This window comes from Trichechus manatus, unplaced genomic scaffold (assembly GCF_000243295.1).
Source record: "Trichechus manatus latirostris isolate Lorelei unplaced genomic scaffold, TriManLat1.0 scaffold00010, whole genome shotgun sequence".
Taxonomy (NCBI): Eukaryota; Metazoa; Chordata; class Mammalia; order Sirenia; family Trichechidae; genus Trichechus; species Trichechus manatus.
Window position 1 is genome coordinate 21,273,761 of NW_004443946.1, and position 18,139 is coordinate 21,291,899.

An 18,139-nucleotide genomic window follows, 5' to 3' on the forward strand; every position below is an offset into this window, starting at 1 on the left:
GGCTGTGCCTGGGGTCTGGGAGCGGGTGGGCAGGGAAGGGCTTCACTGTGGCTCCCACATGTGGCCTCTTCCGCAGCTCTTTGTGCAGACCCACCTTGTCTGGAAGAGAGGACTAGCTTCCAAACGTTGCAAGACGCCACTGTGAGACGTACAACAGAAATTCAGTTAACAGCATTCCCAAACTCACAGTGGCTTTTCGTCATTACGTATTTGCTTCATCTAAGGGTAATAAAAGCACGACTGCTTCCCCAGAAGGAGGAAAAATGGCAAAGTGGTGCAGGTCCCCTAAGAATCTGACTCTCGGAGCCCCAGGAAAAGAGAGCAGCAGGTGAGGGTGCAGGTCCCCACAGGGGATAAGACTCGGGTGCCAAAAACACGTGTGGGAAGAAAGAAAATAAGATATTGAAACTGACTTCTCCTGCCCTGCTTCATCAAATACCAGCAAGGCTTTGAACTCAGACAGGCTCAGAGTCGTAGATGTAACACAAGGAGGCCGCCCACAGAAGCAGGAAGCCAGGGTTCTAGTCCTACCTACCTCCTGCAAGAAGCTGTGTGACCTGGGCAAATCGTCCAAGCCCTCCAAGCCCTGCAGGCCTCAGCCTTCTCATTCATGACATGGGGGCACAGGGCTCCTGCCAGTCTATCCACAGAGCTACAGGGGACAGGAGAGGTGTGCGCAAAAAGGGCAATGAGTATGATGCCACTTACATAAAGCTGTAAAACAGCACAACAATACACATAACCACACCTGCAGGAATTGTACAAATGTACGCTTAGGAATGAAAACATCAAACTCAGGACAGCAGTTAACATCAGTGAGGACAGGGAATGGGACTGTGGAGAAGAATGCAGGGGCCTCAACTCTATCTATAGTGCATTACTTCCTTAAAATAAAAACCTGAAGCCAATGTGGTCTTCGTGAGCTGGCTCTGAGATTAGAAAATCCAGCAATGCCTGCTGTAGCCACCTGAGCAAACTAATTTCCAAGACCTTCAAATTTCCTTAGCCTCCCAGTCAACCACCCCATAAAAGCGTTGTGAACATTACAGGAATTATTATTTGTAAAACACTTAGAAATGTGGCTGGTCCATAGCACAGGATCAGGTCAATTCATGCTGGGGATGGTCAAGGCCGGGGGAAGGCAGGATTTTCAGCTCCATATTCCCAGACAAATTCCCTGGGCCAGCAAGGTGGGTCCAAGCTGGGCTATCTCCTGAACTAGCAGCTCCTGCGGGGAGGAGGAGGGAGCAGGGGCACCCCTGAGTCCCATCATGGCCTCTCTGGCCATGCCAAGCAGCCCCACCAACGGGGTGCCAGACAGTCCCATCAAACTAAGACCCCAGCATGGCATTCCTTATATTTGTTTAAAAACCAATTATGTACTACAAACCTCTAAATTTACTGTTGCTTAACTTCAAAAAAAATGGGTGGATTTCACTGGCCCTAAAGCTGGGAAAAACACACAAATTTCTAAAAAGAGACCCCAGGGCTTCATGCATGCAAAGATATATCCAAACAGTTCCAGGTCCCAGAGTCCTGGACGACAGGCAGGAAACCAGGGGTCTGGCCCCACTTCCCCTCCTCCAGGAAAGCAGGCTTCAAGAGCCACCTCCTCCAGCTCCCTGCTCCCAGGGCCAAGTCTGGAAAAGCACTTTGGATTCCTGGAAAGAAAGGCCCTTCCGAAATAGCGGGAACTCCACTGGAAAATGCCATTATCTGTCATCTGGAGGATGTCTGCAGTGTTTGAAAGGGGGCCACTCCTCTGTCAAAGTCAAGGTGGTGCCAAAAACAACAGAGGGGCTTGTCAGACCAGAGACATGCACGCCCAGGGGCCGACACACAGCCCACCCTCACATGCAGACCTGGACCTGCAGAAAGCCTCAGAGGCAGCAGTGACCCAGCAGCGACTGCTGCTCCATGTCTATGGCCAAGGCCTTCATAATGAGGGGTAGGACAGATCCTATTCCCGATGCTGGGACTCAACTTGGATGAATTAAAAGCTCTAATTTGCTCTCCAGCCCCAGACTACAAGCTGTTATGTATAGACACGTGCATATCAGACATAAGGAGAAAAGATCGTCTGATTTTAACAACTCCCCCCTCCCAACCACATCCAAGGTGCCTCTCCTCTAAGAAGAGAGAGAGCCAGGCCCATTATGAGGCCTTCCAGAGAGCGGCCACCCACCTAGAAAGTTCTTCCCCTCCTGTCACTTCACCTTCAGAGGATGTGAAAATAGAGCTCATCCCACTCCATTCTACTCCCATCAGTTATAATCAGCTTTGCAGATGACTTCTAAAAAATAAATCTTTGGCCCCATAAAAATGCTCCCCTACAAGCCCTGGCCAGGCTCAAATCACAGGCCTGTGACCCGTGCTCCAAACAGCACCACAGCCCCAACTACCAAGAAACAGGAAAAACAAGGTAACAGAGATGAGGCAGAGTCAGAAAGTCTCCCTCCCCCGAGTCGGATTGTTTTTCTGCCTTGAGCTGAACCATTTAAGGCCTTTGATTTAGATCCTGCAAGGTTCAAAGATGGGGTCAGGAAAGGGCATTGTCCTCCCTCTTGGTGCTCTTCTCAGGCCTGAATTAAAAACTCCTCAGACCTGCAGTGCTGAAGGCCAAAACCAGTTACCCCAACCCAAGGCCGGACACATTCCCTCACAAACTTTCTTAGCAGCCTCAAGGCTTAAACAACAACCTCAAACAGTGTAGATTTCAAGGGCACAGGCTTTTAAATCAAAATAAACAGTGAGCCTCAGCTACCTGGTTCAAAGCCTGGTTGGTTCCCTTGGTGACCACAAAGGAAGACTCTCCAAACAAAGGGAAGGACAGCAGCAGGTGAAACTAAAGGAGCAGAAACAGAAGCGAAGGGGAGGGGGCCTGCTGAATGCTAAAGCAGGGAGCCAGTTCCCAGAAGCTGGGCTGAGCTCTTGAAGGGGCCACCTGGAACACATGAGGCCCTCCAGTTTCAGAGGACCGGATCTATTCCTGACAGCTGCTGCTGCTTCTGAAAAATGTGGAGATACACAACTAGCTTCCTCCACTACCTTTCCAACCAAGAAAAATCACTTCAGAAAGGCCCACACCCACCCCCTTAGCCTCACAGACCCTCCAGTCAAAGACCCGGGTTCAAATCCAGCTCTAATACATGCTACAACATGGATGAACCTGAAAACACTATGCTCACTGAAAGTAGCCAGTCACAAAAGTACAAATGTTGTATGATTCCACTGATATGAAATATCTAGAATAGGCAAATGCATAGAAACAGAAAATAGAACCAGGGGCTGAGGAGAGCAGGGAATAGGGAATTATTAGTTAATGAGTACAGAGTTTCTGCTGTGAGAGAGACCCTGGTAAAGTCGCTTAACATCTTTTCTGAGCCTTACTTTCCCTACCCATAAAATGGGGATACATTTGCTCATCATGATTAAGAAAGAGGAAACCACATCTGAAAGCATAAATGTTAAAAATCATGAAGCATATAATGAGTACTTGAGTATATACCATATTGTGTTGTTCTCTTGTTATCTTATTATTTCATTTACATATGCCTTGTCTCCCAATTAAGACATTAATAGCAAAAGATGTGTCTGCGCTTCTGGTGAAGAGCCGAGTTCTGAGGTCAGTTTATGGCCTGGCTCACTAGTATGGGCAAGTTACTTAACCTCTCTGAGCCTCAATTTCTCTGTAACACAAGGAAATGAGCCATTAGCGGTTCCTTGGTTCCGTGGCAGAAATCTCACCTTCCACGTGGGAGACTCAGGTTTAATTCCCGCCCAGTGTGTCTCATACGTAGTCACCACCCATCTGACCATGGGGGCTTACATGTTGCTATGATGCTGAATAGGTTTCAGTGAAGCTTCCAGACTAAAACAGACTAGAAAAAAAGGCCTGTCGATCTACTTCTGAAAAACGAGCCAATGAAAACCCTATGGATCACAACAATCCAATCTGCAACCAATCACGGGGATGGCATAGGACTGGGCAGCGTTTCATTGCATGGCGCATGGGGTCACCACGAGTTGGGGGCCAACTCGCCCACAGCTAACAACAATACTACAAGGAAAATAACAGCGTCTTTCTCAAAGGGTTTTCTGACAGTCTGAGGTAATCTAAACCCTACAGTTGAATCAGTGTGAGCTGTTGTTGTTCTTTTTACTTATTTAAAATGAGAACCAAGAAGTTCTTAATAAATACCGGTTGGCTGGATGATGTAAAACAGCCAACTCTCCTTTCCAGCCACCCTTCTCTCAGCTTCTCTTTCCTTCCAGGAGGTGGGCAGTGTTTACATTTACCCCAGTATCTTGGGCTTATGGTATGCTTTGAGCCAGAATGAAAGGTTCCCTTTAAAGATCAAGGGTACCGGCATCTTTGTTCCCAGCCCTTTCTCACTGTGGGCTGTGAGCATGTTATTTTACATCTCTAAGCTCAAGGTCCTCATCTACAAAGTGTGATCATCCCACATACCTCACAAGGCTGTTGTGAATGTTAAACAAGGCTGCCAACAGAATATGTCTAATACACAATCCATATCCAAGAAAGATTTCTCTACGCCCTTGCCCCCAACCCTGAGGGTGACAGGCCGGGAGAGGACTCCACTCCTTCTCAACCAAGAACAGATCCAGTCCCAAAAGTAAGTAGCCCGCTGTAGCCAAGGACCAAGCAGGCGGTTTCCAGGGTAGCAGCATCCTCTGCATCTACTTCCAATTTCCATCCTCAACTGCTTTTTATTCTCCTCCCACCTCTGTAGTGGGCTCAGCCACCTTTCCCCCTTTTTGCTAGGCAACCTCCAAGAGTGGTGTAGCTGCCTTCTAGGGAGGGCCCTCAGCCTTCCCTGGCTCTCCCCTGCCCCAGCCCTGGGGAAAGGTCCCAGCTGGCCCCCATCCTATTAATGCTGAAAATGGCAAAAGCGTGTGTGAGTGAGGAGCCATCCCAGGCCAACAGGGTTTATAGGCCCAGGTCCAGTGGGAATTTCCCCCAAAGACTCAGACTTGGGGAACTGAGGAAGGCCACCTCCTCTCTCCCCACCCCAGTCTCAGTTTGCCTGTGCTTATCTGGAATCTATTCTTAGGCAGTTTCCAAGAAAAGAGTCTCATCATACATCGTGCTTTCTATGAAAGCTGCCATTCTTGACGTTCTTCATTTTGCAAGCGCCCACTCACTCACCATGAACCCAGATACCTGGCCCTAGAGCCAGCAGCAAGACAGAAAATGTGGACACAGGTGAGAGAAGAAGGACAAGTGTGGCAAATACCATCAGACACTCCTGTAAGTGCGTTCACCTGAGAAGTGGGATGACAGGAAACTGTCCTTTTCTTTATATTATTTATCGTTTTCCGAAAGCCTTTTTTAACTGGGTATAATTCACATACCATAAAATCCACCCTTTTAAAGCATACAATCCAGTGGTTTTTAGTATATTCAAAAGGTTGCACAACCACCCCCACAATCTAATTCCAGAACATTTTCATCACTGAGGTTTTTGTTTGTGTATGTTTTATCTTGGGTTAGATGTTCCTAGATATGGAAGCATTTGTGTTATAAGCAGCAGCGCACAGTGCTGAGGAGTGGAGACTCTGGAGCCAGACTGCCTGGCTTCAAATCCCAGCTCCAACACTTGCTGGCTGTGTGATCTTGGAAAAGTTCCTGAACTGCTCTGAGGCAGTTCTCTCATCTGCAAACCAGGGATAACAGTAGTGCCCACCTCACAGGATTAATGCATGTAGAGTGCTTAAGACAGTGCTTGATACTTTAAAAAAAAAAAAAGTTGCTGTTGATTCGATTCTGACTCATGGTGACCCCATGTATTTACAGAGTAGAACTGCTCCATAGAGTTTTCTTGGCTGTAATCTTTATGAAAGCAGATTGCCAGTCCTTTCTTCCTCCGTGTTACTAGGTGGGTATGCACTGACAACCTTTAGGTTAGTAGTCCAGCACAAAACAGTTTGTACCACCCAGGGACCTCTGATACTTAATAGGTGCTCAGAAAGGAAAGTCACTATTATTATTATGAAAAAATGAATTTTTTTCAACTTTTAACTAATCCTGCTCCTCTGTCTGGTCTGGGAAGATGACCCTGCACAGGCTTCTGGGGACAGCCATAGTTTTCACTTATTTTTCTGGGAGGGGGCTGGGTCTGGACTAAGCCCCTGCCCTTGTGCTTATCCCCTCTACAATCAGTGGCGCCATTTGGGGGCACCATTTTGCACGGGCAAGGGGGTGGATTGGGGCCACAACTGCTTCCTCACACGGCTTCGGGACCTCCACATCACTAGACCAGACTCAAGGCGCCCCATACATCCAGATGCTGCCAGATAGCCCCCAGCCAGAGATGACAGGAGGGAACAGCAGATGAGGTAGGGAAGAATGGGCCTGGCCAACCTGGCTGAGAAGGAAGGATTCTGAGGGGCTTGGACCTGATGCTCAGTCTGGAAACAAGAGGGCAATTTGTGGTTGTGTATTAAGAGGAAATGAGCCCCTGGGTGATGGAAAGATTAATGTGCTCAGCTGCTAACCAAAAGGCTAGAGGTTCAAGTCCACTCAGAGGTGCCTCAGAAGAAAGGCCTGGTGAGCTACTCCTGAAAAATCAGCCATTGAAAACCCTGTGGCACATAGTTCTACTCTGACACCATGGGTTCGCCATGAGTCAGAATCAAATCGACAGCATTTTTTTTTTTTTAAAGTAACGTGGGCTTCTGGGGTGGCTCAGAGGCCTGGTTTGCTGGATGTCCTGCCCCCCCAACCACTCCTAAGGCTCCTTGTCTCAGTCAGGGCCAAGTTGAGGCAAGCAGCACTCCAACTGGTACCTTGGCAGATGGAGACAGACCCTGGGCTGAATCAGGAGTGCAGCTGGGGCTAGCCCAGTGTGACCACGATGAAGGAAGCCAGTAAGAGGGCTTCCTCTGCCTGTGGTCTCTCTGCCACGACCTCTCTGGAGAGCCCTACCTGCAGATTAGAACCGCCCAAACCATCTTCAGCTGGTGAGCTCAGGGACCCCTCCAGGATCCTTGGTAACACAGCCCAGCTCACCGGTGGCCTTGAGTTCCCAGCAACCTCCCTCCAGTCTTCTCACCCCTGGGGTGTTTTCTGCAGGGATGTGGACCCACTGACCACACTCAAGAGGGGATACAAGTCCTAATACAACAGCCCCTCGGTTTCACACCACGTCACAGGAAATTCTTCCCATCCTCAGGTGGGTTACACACTGGGGGCAGCTCAGGTGGGCAAACTGGCTGGGCTGACCCCAACAACACCTGGACAAATGCATTTAGCCCCATGGGGCTTGAGAGTCTGACTTGTGACCACACAGACAGCCTGGCCCGGCCTTCCCTCTGAGAGGGTGAGAGGTCAGCTCTGGCAGGGCAGAAAGAATGGAAAGAAGAACAATGGGGAGAAGAATGGGAAGGAGTGGTCCCCAGCCTGCAGCAGCTTGCAGGCGGCAATTGCTGTACCTGTGTGGGTTACTCACTCTGCCCTCTTACTCTCTTACTGCTTCCCTTATGTCCTACTCTCCATCACACGCGCACACACACACACACACACACACAGCCTAACTGCCAGAGAGGTGAGGCTTCCCAGCAGAACCTTCTTCAAATTCTGTATATCCTGCGACATCCAGCTCAAATTCCACCACCTCTCCGCCTTCCCCCCACCCCCGACCACAGTGCTGGCTCCAGCCTAGACGGGCAGTGGAATCTGTCTTGGCCATGCCTCTGGCCATCATCAGTGTAGCCTGGTATGATTCTATGTCTCTCTGGTCTCCTCTCCACCTAAACCATGATTTCCACAACCCCAACACAAGAGTCAGGCATCTGATACCCAATAGTGGTTCCACTCATGTTCACTGATTGACTCCACAAGAGATATGGTCACCACTCTTACACTACTCAGGGGCTCGAGGGTGGAGAAGCAGAAACAGGACTCACAGCAGCAGGTCCGTGACCAGGTCATCTCTCAGGTTCGGCTGCCCTGCCCTGGCCCCAGGCCCACAGGAGGACCAAGTCCTATGTGACAAGTCCTCAAGCCAAGCTTATGGTGTGTGGCCACTGGCCAGGTACCCAGCCTCAGACCTTCCTTGGGAATGGAGAGGGAAGGCCAAAATTCCAACCAGAAAGTCCAAACTACAGCACAGCCATTGGCTTGGCTATCCCCACACACTCAGAAACCCCCACGGGGGAGATGCCTAGGATCAAGGCCTCCTCCCTTCCTGCCCCCAGCACCAAACCAGCATTGCACCACTTCCCCAAGAAGTCAGATTTGACGATATTCATCCCCCTCTTTTCCTTTTGGAAAGGCCAGTGATCTGGGAACCTGCAGGAGCCTGTAGCGTCTTCCTCTTATAAGCCAACCTCCAGTGGCCCCAACAGCCCCTCGAAGTCCTATCATTCCTCGAAACTGGAAAGTCTGCTTTTCAGTGGTGTCCAGGCCTTTTTGCACCTGTCTGTTCTAAGGCAGCCTAGGTGATAGCCAGCAGCAGCCCCAGCCTGCCTGGTCCAGGGCCAGCTGGCCTTCACAGGCACCAATGCTCCCAGCCCTGTCCATCTCTCCTTCGGGCTTCATCAATCACTGCCCCATGCATTGTGGCACCTGTTCTCTGCTCACCCACAGGGAATAGGCTTTGGAAAGGAAGGAGGCCGCAACAGGTCACTAAGTAGGGTTGGGTAAGCTTCTGGAAGGTGTGGGCAAGGCCCAAAGAAAGCCCTTGGCTATTTAACAGTGGGGCTCGAGGACACTTTTGGGCTAAATCTCTTTTAGAGGAAGTTCATGCTTTGTGGTAATGGTACATAGACAAACTAATAGGTTTTTGAGCACTTTAACATCCATCCCTTCATCCTGGACCTCCCAGAAAGTAGCAAAAAGGGTAGGCAAGGGATCTTTGTCCCCATTCAACAGATGAGGGGAATGAGAAATCAGAGCATCAAGTAACTAAGAATGAGCTAGAGCTAACCTTGGGGATAGAGGTCAATACACCCTTATCCAAACCTGGCTCCTTCAAAGACAGGCTTATATGCTATGTCTTGTCTCAAAGCATATTGGTTAAAGGCTGTAGAAACTGTTTCTTCAAAATACCAGTTGCCGTCAAATCGACTGTGACTCATGGCAACTCTGTATGTGTCACAGTAGAACTGTGCTCCATAGAGTTTTCAATGGCTGATTTTTTTGGAAGTATACTGCCAGGTACCTCTGGGTGGACTTGAACCTCTAACCTCTCAGTTAGCAGCCAAGTGCATTAACCGTTTGCACTACCCAGGGATTTCCTCAAAATACTTAACAAGTATTGAGCACTCACTAAATGCTAGACGCAATGCTACATTCCTGACATACGTTACTTCATTTAAACCTCCACATAACTGTATCAGGCAGGAACTATTATTATCCCTGCATCATCAGGCAAAGAGCAGGTAAGTGCCTCACCCAAGATCACACGATACAGGGGCCGAGATTTGAACTCACAGTGTGCCCAGAGCACATCAGTCTGCAGACGCTAGGGCTATGGTGCAGCACCAGGATGAGGTGGTTTACCTGGAACGTAAAGCATCTTATACCTATCCCCACCCCCAGCCCAGAGTTGGAAGTTGTGCGTGATGGCATTTATTCACTTATTCAGCAATATTTCTTGGCCACCTACAATAAGCCCAACCTTGGGCTAGGCACTAGGGATTCAGCACAGAACAAGACAAGCTGGATGCCAGCTCCCAGGGACCCTGGCATGGGGTGAAGCAGGCAGGAGTGCACAACAGTGAGGGGTACGAGGATAGGGACTGTAGCCAAACCTCCTCTTTCAGGTTTTATTTTCACCAGACAAGCAAGCCCATCAGCCTGGTTTATGGGTCCCAACCATCAGAGAGGGCAGATGGCCCTGCTCCTCCCCAGGTAAACCCATGAATGGCAGGCATCCCCTCTTCACAGCCCCCCACCCAGATTGGGCACCTTGGTTAGCTCCTGTGCCACTCCAGAAGAGAGTACATAAACAAGGAAGCCTGCCCTCCTGCCACCTGCCTGCTGTAGGTGCAGGATTGGGACCTGGGCCTTATTTATCAACCACCTTCATTCACCTGCCAGGGCTGGCACCACTCCCTTCACCCACCTGTCTGTCTGTTTCAACATCCATTCGCTCAACAAATATTGATTAAGCTCCTGCATGTAAAATGCCCTAGAGCTGGCACCTGTGGGAATACACATTAAGCCAGAGTCCCCAGGATTTAAGAAGGAAGAGAGCGAATAATAGCAGAAGCTTCCATGTTATGTATTTTTCTCACGCCATGGTGGGCATTAGCCCCTTTTTACAAATAAGCATGGAGGCTCAGAAGCCCTGGCAGTGCAGTGGTTAAGTGCTCGGCTGCTAACCAAAAGGTAGGGAGTTCGAATCCACCCATTACTCCTTGGAAACCCTACGGGGCAGTTCTACTCTACCCTACAGGGTCGCTCTGAGTTGGAATCGACTCGATGGCAATGGGGTTGGGTTTGTTTTGTTTTTTATGGAGGCTCAGCAAGGTTAAGTAACTTTCCCAACATCACAAGCCTGAAAGTGTCAAGCCAGGATCCTACTCAAAGTCTATGCTCTCTCCAGCTGGCCTGTCTGCCTGACACCTGGCATACACATCACTGTAAGGGTGTGGGCAGGATCCATGTGAGAGAATAACTGAGAATACCATCACCCTGAAAAACTGAGCATTCCGACCTGCTGCCCACAAAAAAGGTGGCATCAGAGCCCAGCCTCGAGGGTCAGGAAGATTATGAAAGCTGGAAAACTCTGAGAAACTCCTTCATCCAGTGCTCTGTGCATAAACTAATGGCATTTTGCGTCTGGAGGCACTGGGCCCAGCCATAAACTCTGCACAGCAATATTACGTGAAGACATGACACGTCACAGCCAACCCTGGGCAGGTTCTCGAGTCACGCCTCCTGCCTGTGCAGACTTCTGCCTGCATCTGCACCAGGCCTCCCTGTCCACCAGGGAAGTACCTGTGACCACATCAGTTAACCTGCTCCCCGTAACAGCCCTGAGGGGCCGGCAGACTGGCATTCATCCCATTTACAGATGAGGAAACAAGGGCAGCGCCACAAGAACAGCGACTGTGTCTGTCTTGTTCAGGGCTCTAAACCGTGCCTGGCACATAGTAGGTGCTCACTTAGCAGCTGTTAAATGAATGCATTAAGGGAACCCAGAGAAGTGAAATGACTTGCCCAAAGTCTTATGAATAGTCCGTGGCTGCTCCAGGGCTAAAATCGAGGTCTTCTGCCTCCCACCCAAGCAGCCTTTGTATCACACTTCACTGCATTCTCCTTCTGCCTCCTCACCCCCACTCCTCTGTCTCCATCTGGAATGGCTGGTCTTAGTCCACTTGCCAGCTCTGGTCCCACTCAATCCTTGCCTCCCACAGTCAGTAGGAAGGAAGTCAAAAGCAACAAATTACTTAAGCCTGATTCTCGGCATGTCGTACCACCTCCTTATATCCCCACCAGCCTGCTAAAAACAAGGCAAGGCAGAAATTTTACAGAGAAGGAAACTGAGGCCCACGCAGAGAGGCCACACAGAGAATCAGTGGCAGGGAAAACACTTGGTCCAGACCAGTGGCGTAAGTTACCAGTTCGGTAACTCATGGTGTCACCCTCCCCTCCCCCTGGACCTCCTCTCATACCACACGATACAGAATCCTTAGTAATGATTTTTGTACTAATGTTACTCGTAAATCATAATTCCCGTGTATCACTCCTTCTTTTCCTTTAATTACTACTTCATTCTAAAAAAAAGTTATTGATATAGGTTCACAAATACTAATTACCACAATACTGTAGCTAAAACACCAGAAAATGTGATAAAATCAGTGACTATAAAAACACCAGAACAACAACGAAAACAACAGCGCATGCTTGTAGCATGTGCAGACAAAACCACGTGATTTGACAAGTCATTTTAATCGGGTAATAGTGACAGCTCTGACGGGAGAGCATTAGAAGGGCTCAAAAAGTAAATCAGCATAGAGTTTTAGCCTTGTAGGTATATCAATACATGTAAGCTGGGCGTATGAAAAAATGTTTTTGTGATAACTACAGGGATATTTTTATTAAAAATGAATAACTTTCTGCTGAAACACTGCACAAAAAATTTATAGACAGTCATTTTGGTGTCACCGCCTCTGATAGTGTCACCTAGTAAGGTCTGCATCCCTCCACTCCCCTAGTGATGCCATTGGTCCAGACCTTCTGGGTCCAGCCCAGAGCTCCTTCTGCCATGTCCCTCTCCATCAACCCCAACTGGAGCTGGTATTGGCTCTCCCTGGTCCAGAGCCCCGCACAGGCTCCGGAGACCTGGCCCAGCTTTCCTGCCTCCCTCACCAAGGAGGGGAAATGGAGGAGAAGCTGCCTGCCCCGGCTGCATTCCAGCCCCACCATACACCAGCCCCAGGACTCTGCGCTGGTCACACCTCTTTTCTTTCCTGTTTCCTCATTCTCACATGTGCCTGGCTCACAGAGTTGTTGGGAGTATCAACTGAGACAGTACATATGGTGTGATTAGAACAGTGCCCAGCACATAGTAAGAGCTCAGCAAATTTGAGCTCTTGGAACTGTTGAGTCTGACCCCTTGAGAGCCAAATTCCCCCAGATGCCACTGTTCCTACCTGGATGTCCAGAAGCCTGCACCCACATCCACCCAGGTCAGAGCTTTATGAGTCTCTATTTTTCTCCCCAACAACATTTAATACACCCATTCACTCCACCAGTAATACTGAGTGCCTACTATGTGCAGGACCGGTGCTTGCTGCAGAGGAGACAAGAGTTTCTGCTCCCAGGAACTTCCTCTCACAGCCCTTAAAGGGATCTGCTTCTTGGGCAGCAGTCTCAGTCCTGCCCCACCAGGACACACAGTTAGATGTTCAGTTAGCAAGGATTTCTCCTCCTCTTCTACTCTTCATGGAAGATCCCAAGACATCCAACACCCCAATCCTACCCCTCCTGTTCAATTTAAAATCTAGTCTCAAGAATGCTTCACCCTGGAAAAAAAAAAAGCTCCCTGCCTTGCCTCCCACGGAAATTAAATTACCCATTCAGCTTTCAGCTCCACCAATTGCCCAATGGTCCTGAGAAATAAGTTGGACTGCCGACAGGACCCCCAGCCCAGCTCTCCCTAAGGGGGTAGACAGGAAGGGGAGAGGGGTGGTTAAGAAACTGCCAAATTACAAAGAAATCAGCTCAAAGCCAGGCACCTTCCCACGAGACTGTATAGGGCCAGGCGTGGCCCCCAGGTTCCCAGCTTTGAGGAAGCCTTTTGTGTTTTAAATTTTGTGTGTTTTAAATTACCTCTCCTTGTCTGATGAAGTGAGGAAAAGGGCGCCGTTTCAGGGCTTAGGATTCCTGAGTGAGCTAATACAGGATGCCTTTGACTGAAAAAAAAACTTCAGTTGGTGCCCTAAACTCCCCCCCTTTTAAGTTTAAAAAAGGGAATGAATGTTACCATTTTTGGACATGAGCGTTCTCCTTCAAGCCCAGCCCTAACCGCACTATCCAGAGGGACGAGCCATCCTGTCCCCCCACCCCATTCCCAGATCAGCTGGTGAGGGGGAGCGATATAGGGAGCGACCGGATGGGTGAGAGGGGGTAGTTCAGGGTACTTGGCTGCCTGGGGCAAGAGCTCACCCCCCGCAGGCAGGAAGCAGCGGAAGGGTTGGGGAGCCCTCCTCCCCCCAAGACTGGTTTTCTCACCTCTTCCTGCCACTGGCCACTGTGCCCGGGTCCCATCGCCAGTTCCGCAGCCCAGACCCCGTGCCGGAACGTACAGGGCGCCTGGGACACGGTTTGGTGGCTAAGCAGGGATCCCCAATGACTGACCCCACATCTCACTGGGGACAGTCTCTAGCCCTGGAGCTCCTCGACTCAGATCAAGCTCCCAAATTCACCTTCCCCATGAAAAGGGCAGAGGGTTGGAGGTCCAGGGCGTAGACGGAAGCCCATCTGCAGCTCGCAGTTAACCAACCCAATAAGTTAAGCAATAAAACGGTTTGCCGTCCTGACCCCGCCCCCACAGGGCCCGCTGGGGAGTACGCGTACGCCCCCCGGTTTTCGCCTCCCCAGCCACACGGCAGCGGGTCCCTCTCCGGGCAGACCAAGAGGACGCGGCCGATCCCTCCAGCGCCCGCACTCCTACCGGCCTGTGGCCTGGGGCTGGGGACGCAAAAGTCCCAGGCATCTTGCCTCCTCAGGTACTGAGCGAAAGGCGGCCCAGAAAGCGTGCTGCCACCGCACGCCATATGGAAAGGCGGCCAGGGGGCGAGAAAGGCAATGGAAAATCGATCTGGAGCTAGCAGCCACAGGGCGAGGGTCTCAGCCCCTGCCTCCCGCTCACCACCCCTGGATCTGCCCACGCGGGGCCGGTGCGGCAGGGGGAGGGACGCCTGAATCGCGGTCCCCACGGCGACCTGCCCGCTGGCGACGCCACCTCCCCCGCTTGAGGTGGGCGTTCATCCGCTCTGGGGCAGGGGAGCTCTCCCTTCCGCCCCGCGCCTGTAACCCAACACCCCAACCACCAGCACCGTGCATCTCCCGCCCCCGCCCGTGCGTGCCCGAAACCCGTTTGGAGCCGGGAGCGCAGCGGACCAAGCCTGCCGGGGCCCGGGGCCCGGGGCTGTGGCGGCGAGGGCGGCTACTGACCTTTCTTTGCTGCTTCTCCCAGGCCGGGTCCAGAAGCAGATCTCGATCCCAGTCCTCTTCCGGCTGCATATAGTCGTTGGTTTGCTGGGAATCATAATGGTCCATGATGGTGCGCGCGTGCTAGGGGCTGGGTTTCTTCCTCCACCTTCTCTCTGGTCGGCGGCGGCGGCTACTGCTGCTGCCTGGGTGTGGGGAGGGAGTGGGCTGGGCTGGGCTGGCGGGGCTGGGCTACCTCCCGTGCGCCCAGTTCCGCCGCGGCGCTGCTCCGGAAGGCTGCTGCTGGCGGCGGCGACGGTGGCGGCGGCGGGAGCTCGGACCTAATCTCCACGCACACTGAGCGAGGCGGGCACACTCGCGCTGCGGGAGCTGAGGGGGCGGGGGCGAAGGAAGGGCAGAGCCCTCCCGAGGTTCTCCATTGGCCAGGCGGAGTTGCCCAAACTTCCCCCCAGCGCCTCTCATTGGGAATTCCTGGCATCCGTCAGCTCGGCCGTGGAGCATATAGGTGGACTGGGTGGCCCCCCTCCAGGCGCGCACACCCCCGCCCACTCCCCGGGTTCCCACTCCCCCGGTTCCCATTCCCCCGCGGCTCATGTGACACCAGCTTAAGCTGAACAGGACCGAAGCCGGGGGACGCCTCTCCGAGCTTGGGGACGGAGCGGCAGCGCGCTCTGAAGCCCCAGCAGTTGCGGGGGAATGGACTGTTCTTCGCCCGCGGGAAGGCCCTGCACTCTGGCGTGCAGGCGTTCCTGCTCTCCCAAGCGCGCTCCGAGCCCCGGGGCGGGCCGCGAGAAAACCCGAAAAGCATTTCATTTTCTCATTCCCAGGGAGCCCTGGGTCGCGCAGATCAGCACCCAAGGAAAGGGGGCAGGGAGGGACGAAATAGAAAGGAATTTCCTGGGAATTTCCTGACTGCGCCGCTCCCGCCCCCTAGTCCCCGCCCGGCGCGACTCCGGCGACCCCTCTGCCCCTAGAGCCTGGGTTCTCGCCAGCGAACGGCGCTCGGAGGCTACCGAGCGTTCCCGCCTTGCGGCAGGGTCCTTTCCGGCCTACCCTCTGGTTCAGTGGACTGCTTGCCGCCGGGTTTCCCGAGTGGCGGCTGAGTGGCCGACTTCCAGGACCCCCTACCGGGTCCTCAAGGGCGCGCTCGGCCGGCAGGACTCTGACTAACTTCGCCGGTCCAGCGTCCTCCTCCACCTCAATACACACACCAGCAACATCCTGAAAACTGGGAGGGAGGGCCCTGAGTGATGTAGATACTCCACGCCCCCTCTCCACGCACACACCTGACAGATGAGACTGAGGCTCAAGGAAGATGAGCTCGGAAAAGGGATGCGGCAGGATCTCAGGCCGCCACAGCCCAACCCTGTAACCTTACGCCAGACAAAGCCTTATTGTTGTTGGAGGAGGAAAGAGGGAAACATTGACTAAACACCTCTAACTTATGCTTTGTGCCTGCCCTCTGGGAGTGCTGCCTGGACGTCCTTCCTCAGGAGGAGGGTTTAAACATGTAGGTCCCCGCAGTGACAGAGAAATCAGGGCAGAGGCAGGCCTCACATCCTGGTGGGCTCCTCTGACGGATCCGGGATCTAAAGAACAGTAGCGAATACACCTCCAATAGGTTAGCGAGGTCCGTAGACGAGGCAGCCCTGTGCCCTAGCGTCTAACACACAGTAATGCTTGCTTACACCTGTAGGATGAAGGCTGAGTCAAATGCAAAACCCCAAGTCTGTCAGTCCAGAGGTGAGTAGAATTAGAGGACAGGGTTCACTGACAGAAGGGGGGCCATGAACTAGGAAACTGAAAGGGCACAGTCTTCAGCACTGGAAAAGGTGAAGAAAGTGCCAGCGATTCTCAGAGAGCCAGCTGATGCTGTTGTAAGCAGATATCCGTGTTGCCACTGCTCCCTGCATCATTAGTCAACCACACACATTTATGCAAGTGTTACCCGTCAGGACTGTGCCTTCCACAAGCTCCTGACTGAGGAAGCACTGCTTCTGAGCCGCAGAGACAGCAGATTTACGGGCTATTTTATAACCACTTCCAGACTATGACTCCAGACCTAACACACAGGGTAATGATGGTTCTGTATCCATTCATTCACTCAATAAATATTTGCTGAGCACCTTCTGTGTGTCAGGGAATGTGCTGGATGCTATGCATATAAAGATGAAAAAGACAATTGCTGCCCCACACAGCCCAGCAGAGGTGCAGAAACAAAAATATAACGCAATAAGATGAGTGCAAGGAGAGAGATCTGACTAGGGTACTGTGAGAGTGCAGAGGAGGAGCATCTAGTCCAGCATGCGAAAGAAGGCTCCAGGGATGACTTTTTTGAGGAGGTGAAACTCATGTGAGCCTTAAAGAGGGAGAGTCAGCCAGATGAAGAGGAGTGTGGGATGTTATTCCAGGCAGAAGGAACAGTGTGAGCTAATGCATGGGGGCAGGAAACTGCTTGGTGTACAAAGGTATGCGTGGTGTTTCACCGGCCTGGACAAGAAATTCGAGGCAGGGAGGGGCAAGAGATGGGGCTGGAGAGGTTGGCAGCAGCAAGGCCACAAGGGTCTTGTGTGCTGTGTGAAGGGTAGATCTCAGGGGAGCAAGATTGACTGGAAGCTGTGAGACCAGTTGCAAAGCTGCTGCGGTAACCCTGTTAGAAATGGAGAGGAATGTATTGACAAGAAATACTTAGAAGATAAAACTTAGAATCAAAACTGTCAGTGTTTGATTGAATTGAGGAGGAGAGAAAAGAGTTAGAAACAATAGATGTTACTCTCTATTGAGAGGTTCATATGGGACAGACCATGCACTTTACCTATATTATTGTCTTATCATCTAGCCCTGCTATAATAGAAATACCACAAGTGGATGGCTTTAACAAAGAGAAGTTTATACTCTCACAGTCCAGTAAGTCCGAATTCAGGGTGACGGCTCCAAGGGAAGGCCTTCTCTTCTCTGTTGGCTCTGGAGGAAGGTCCTTGTCACCAGTCTTCCCTTGGTCTGGGAGTATCTCAGCCCAGGAACCTCAGGTCCAAAGTATGCGCTCTGATCCCGGCACTGCTTTCTTGGTGGTATGAGGTCCCCATGTCTCTCTGCTTGCTTCTGTCTTTCATATCTCAAAAGAGATTGGCTTAAAACACTATCTAATCTTGTGGTTCTCATCACTATAACTGCCACTAATCTATCTCATTACATCATAGTGATAGGGAAATCACATCAGATGACAAAATGGTAGAAAATCATACAATCCTTGGAATCATGACCTAGCAAAGTTGATACACATATTTTGGGGGCACACGATTCAATCTATGACACCTACATTATCTTCTTTAAGCTCTACCTATGAAGTTAGAATTACCTCCATCTTACAGAGAAAAGAAACTAAGGCTTAGAGAGGTAGGTAAGTAGCCCCAAGGCACACAGGTATTCGTGACTCCTAAACTCATGCCTTTCACCCAGAGGATGATTTTGCTTCCTGACATCTGGCAA

General features: G+C 51.3%; 1 protein-coding gene across 3 annotated transcripts in view; it reads right to left on the minus strand.

Annotated features, from left to right (window-relative positions):
* ACTN1 (actinin alpha 1) overlaps positions 1-15,886 on the minus strand; it is a 109,836-nt gene extending 93,950 nt beyond the window's left edge. For 2 of the 3 annotated variants that reach the window (XM_004370977.2, XM_004370975.2), the window contains exons 1-2: positions 15,704-15,886; positions 14,654-14,835 (exon numbers count right to left, since the gene is read on the minus strand). In XM_004370977.2, coding sequence (XP_004371034.1) covers positions 14,654-14,758 — 105 coding nt within the window. In that variant the 5' untranslated portion in view covers positions 14,759-14,835; positions 15,704-15,886. The remainder of the gene's footprint in view (positions 1-14,653; positions 14,836-15,703) is intronic. The other variant, XM_004370976.2, reaches the window with a different exon arrangement.
* Between the last annotated feature and the right edge of the window lie 2,253 nt (positions 15,887-18,139).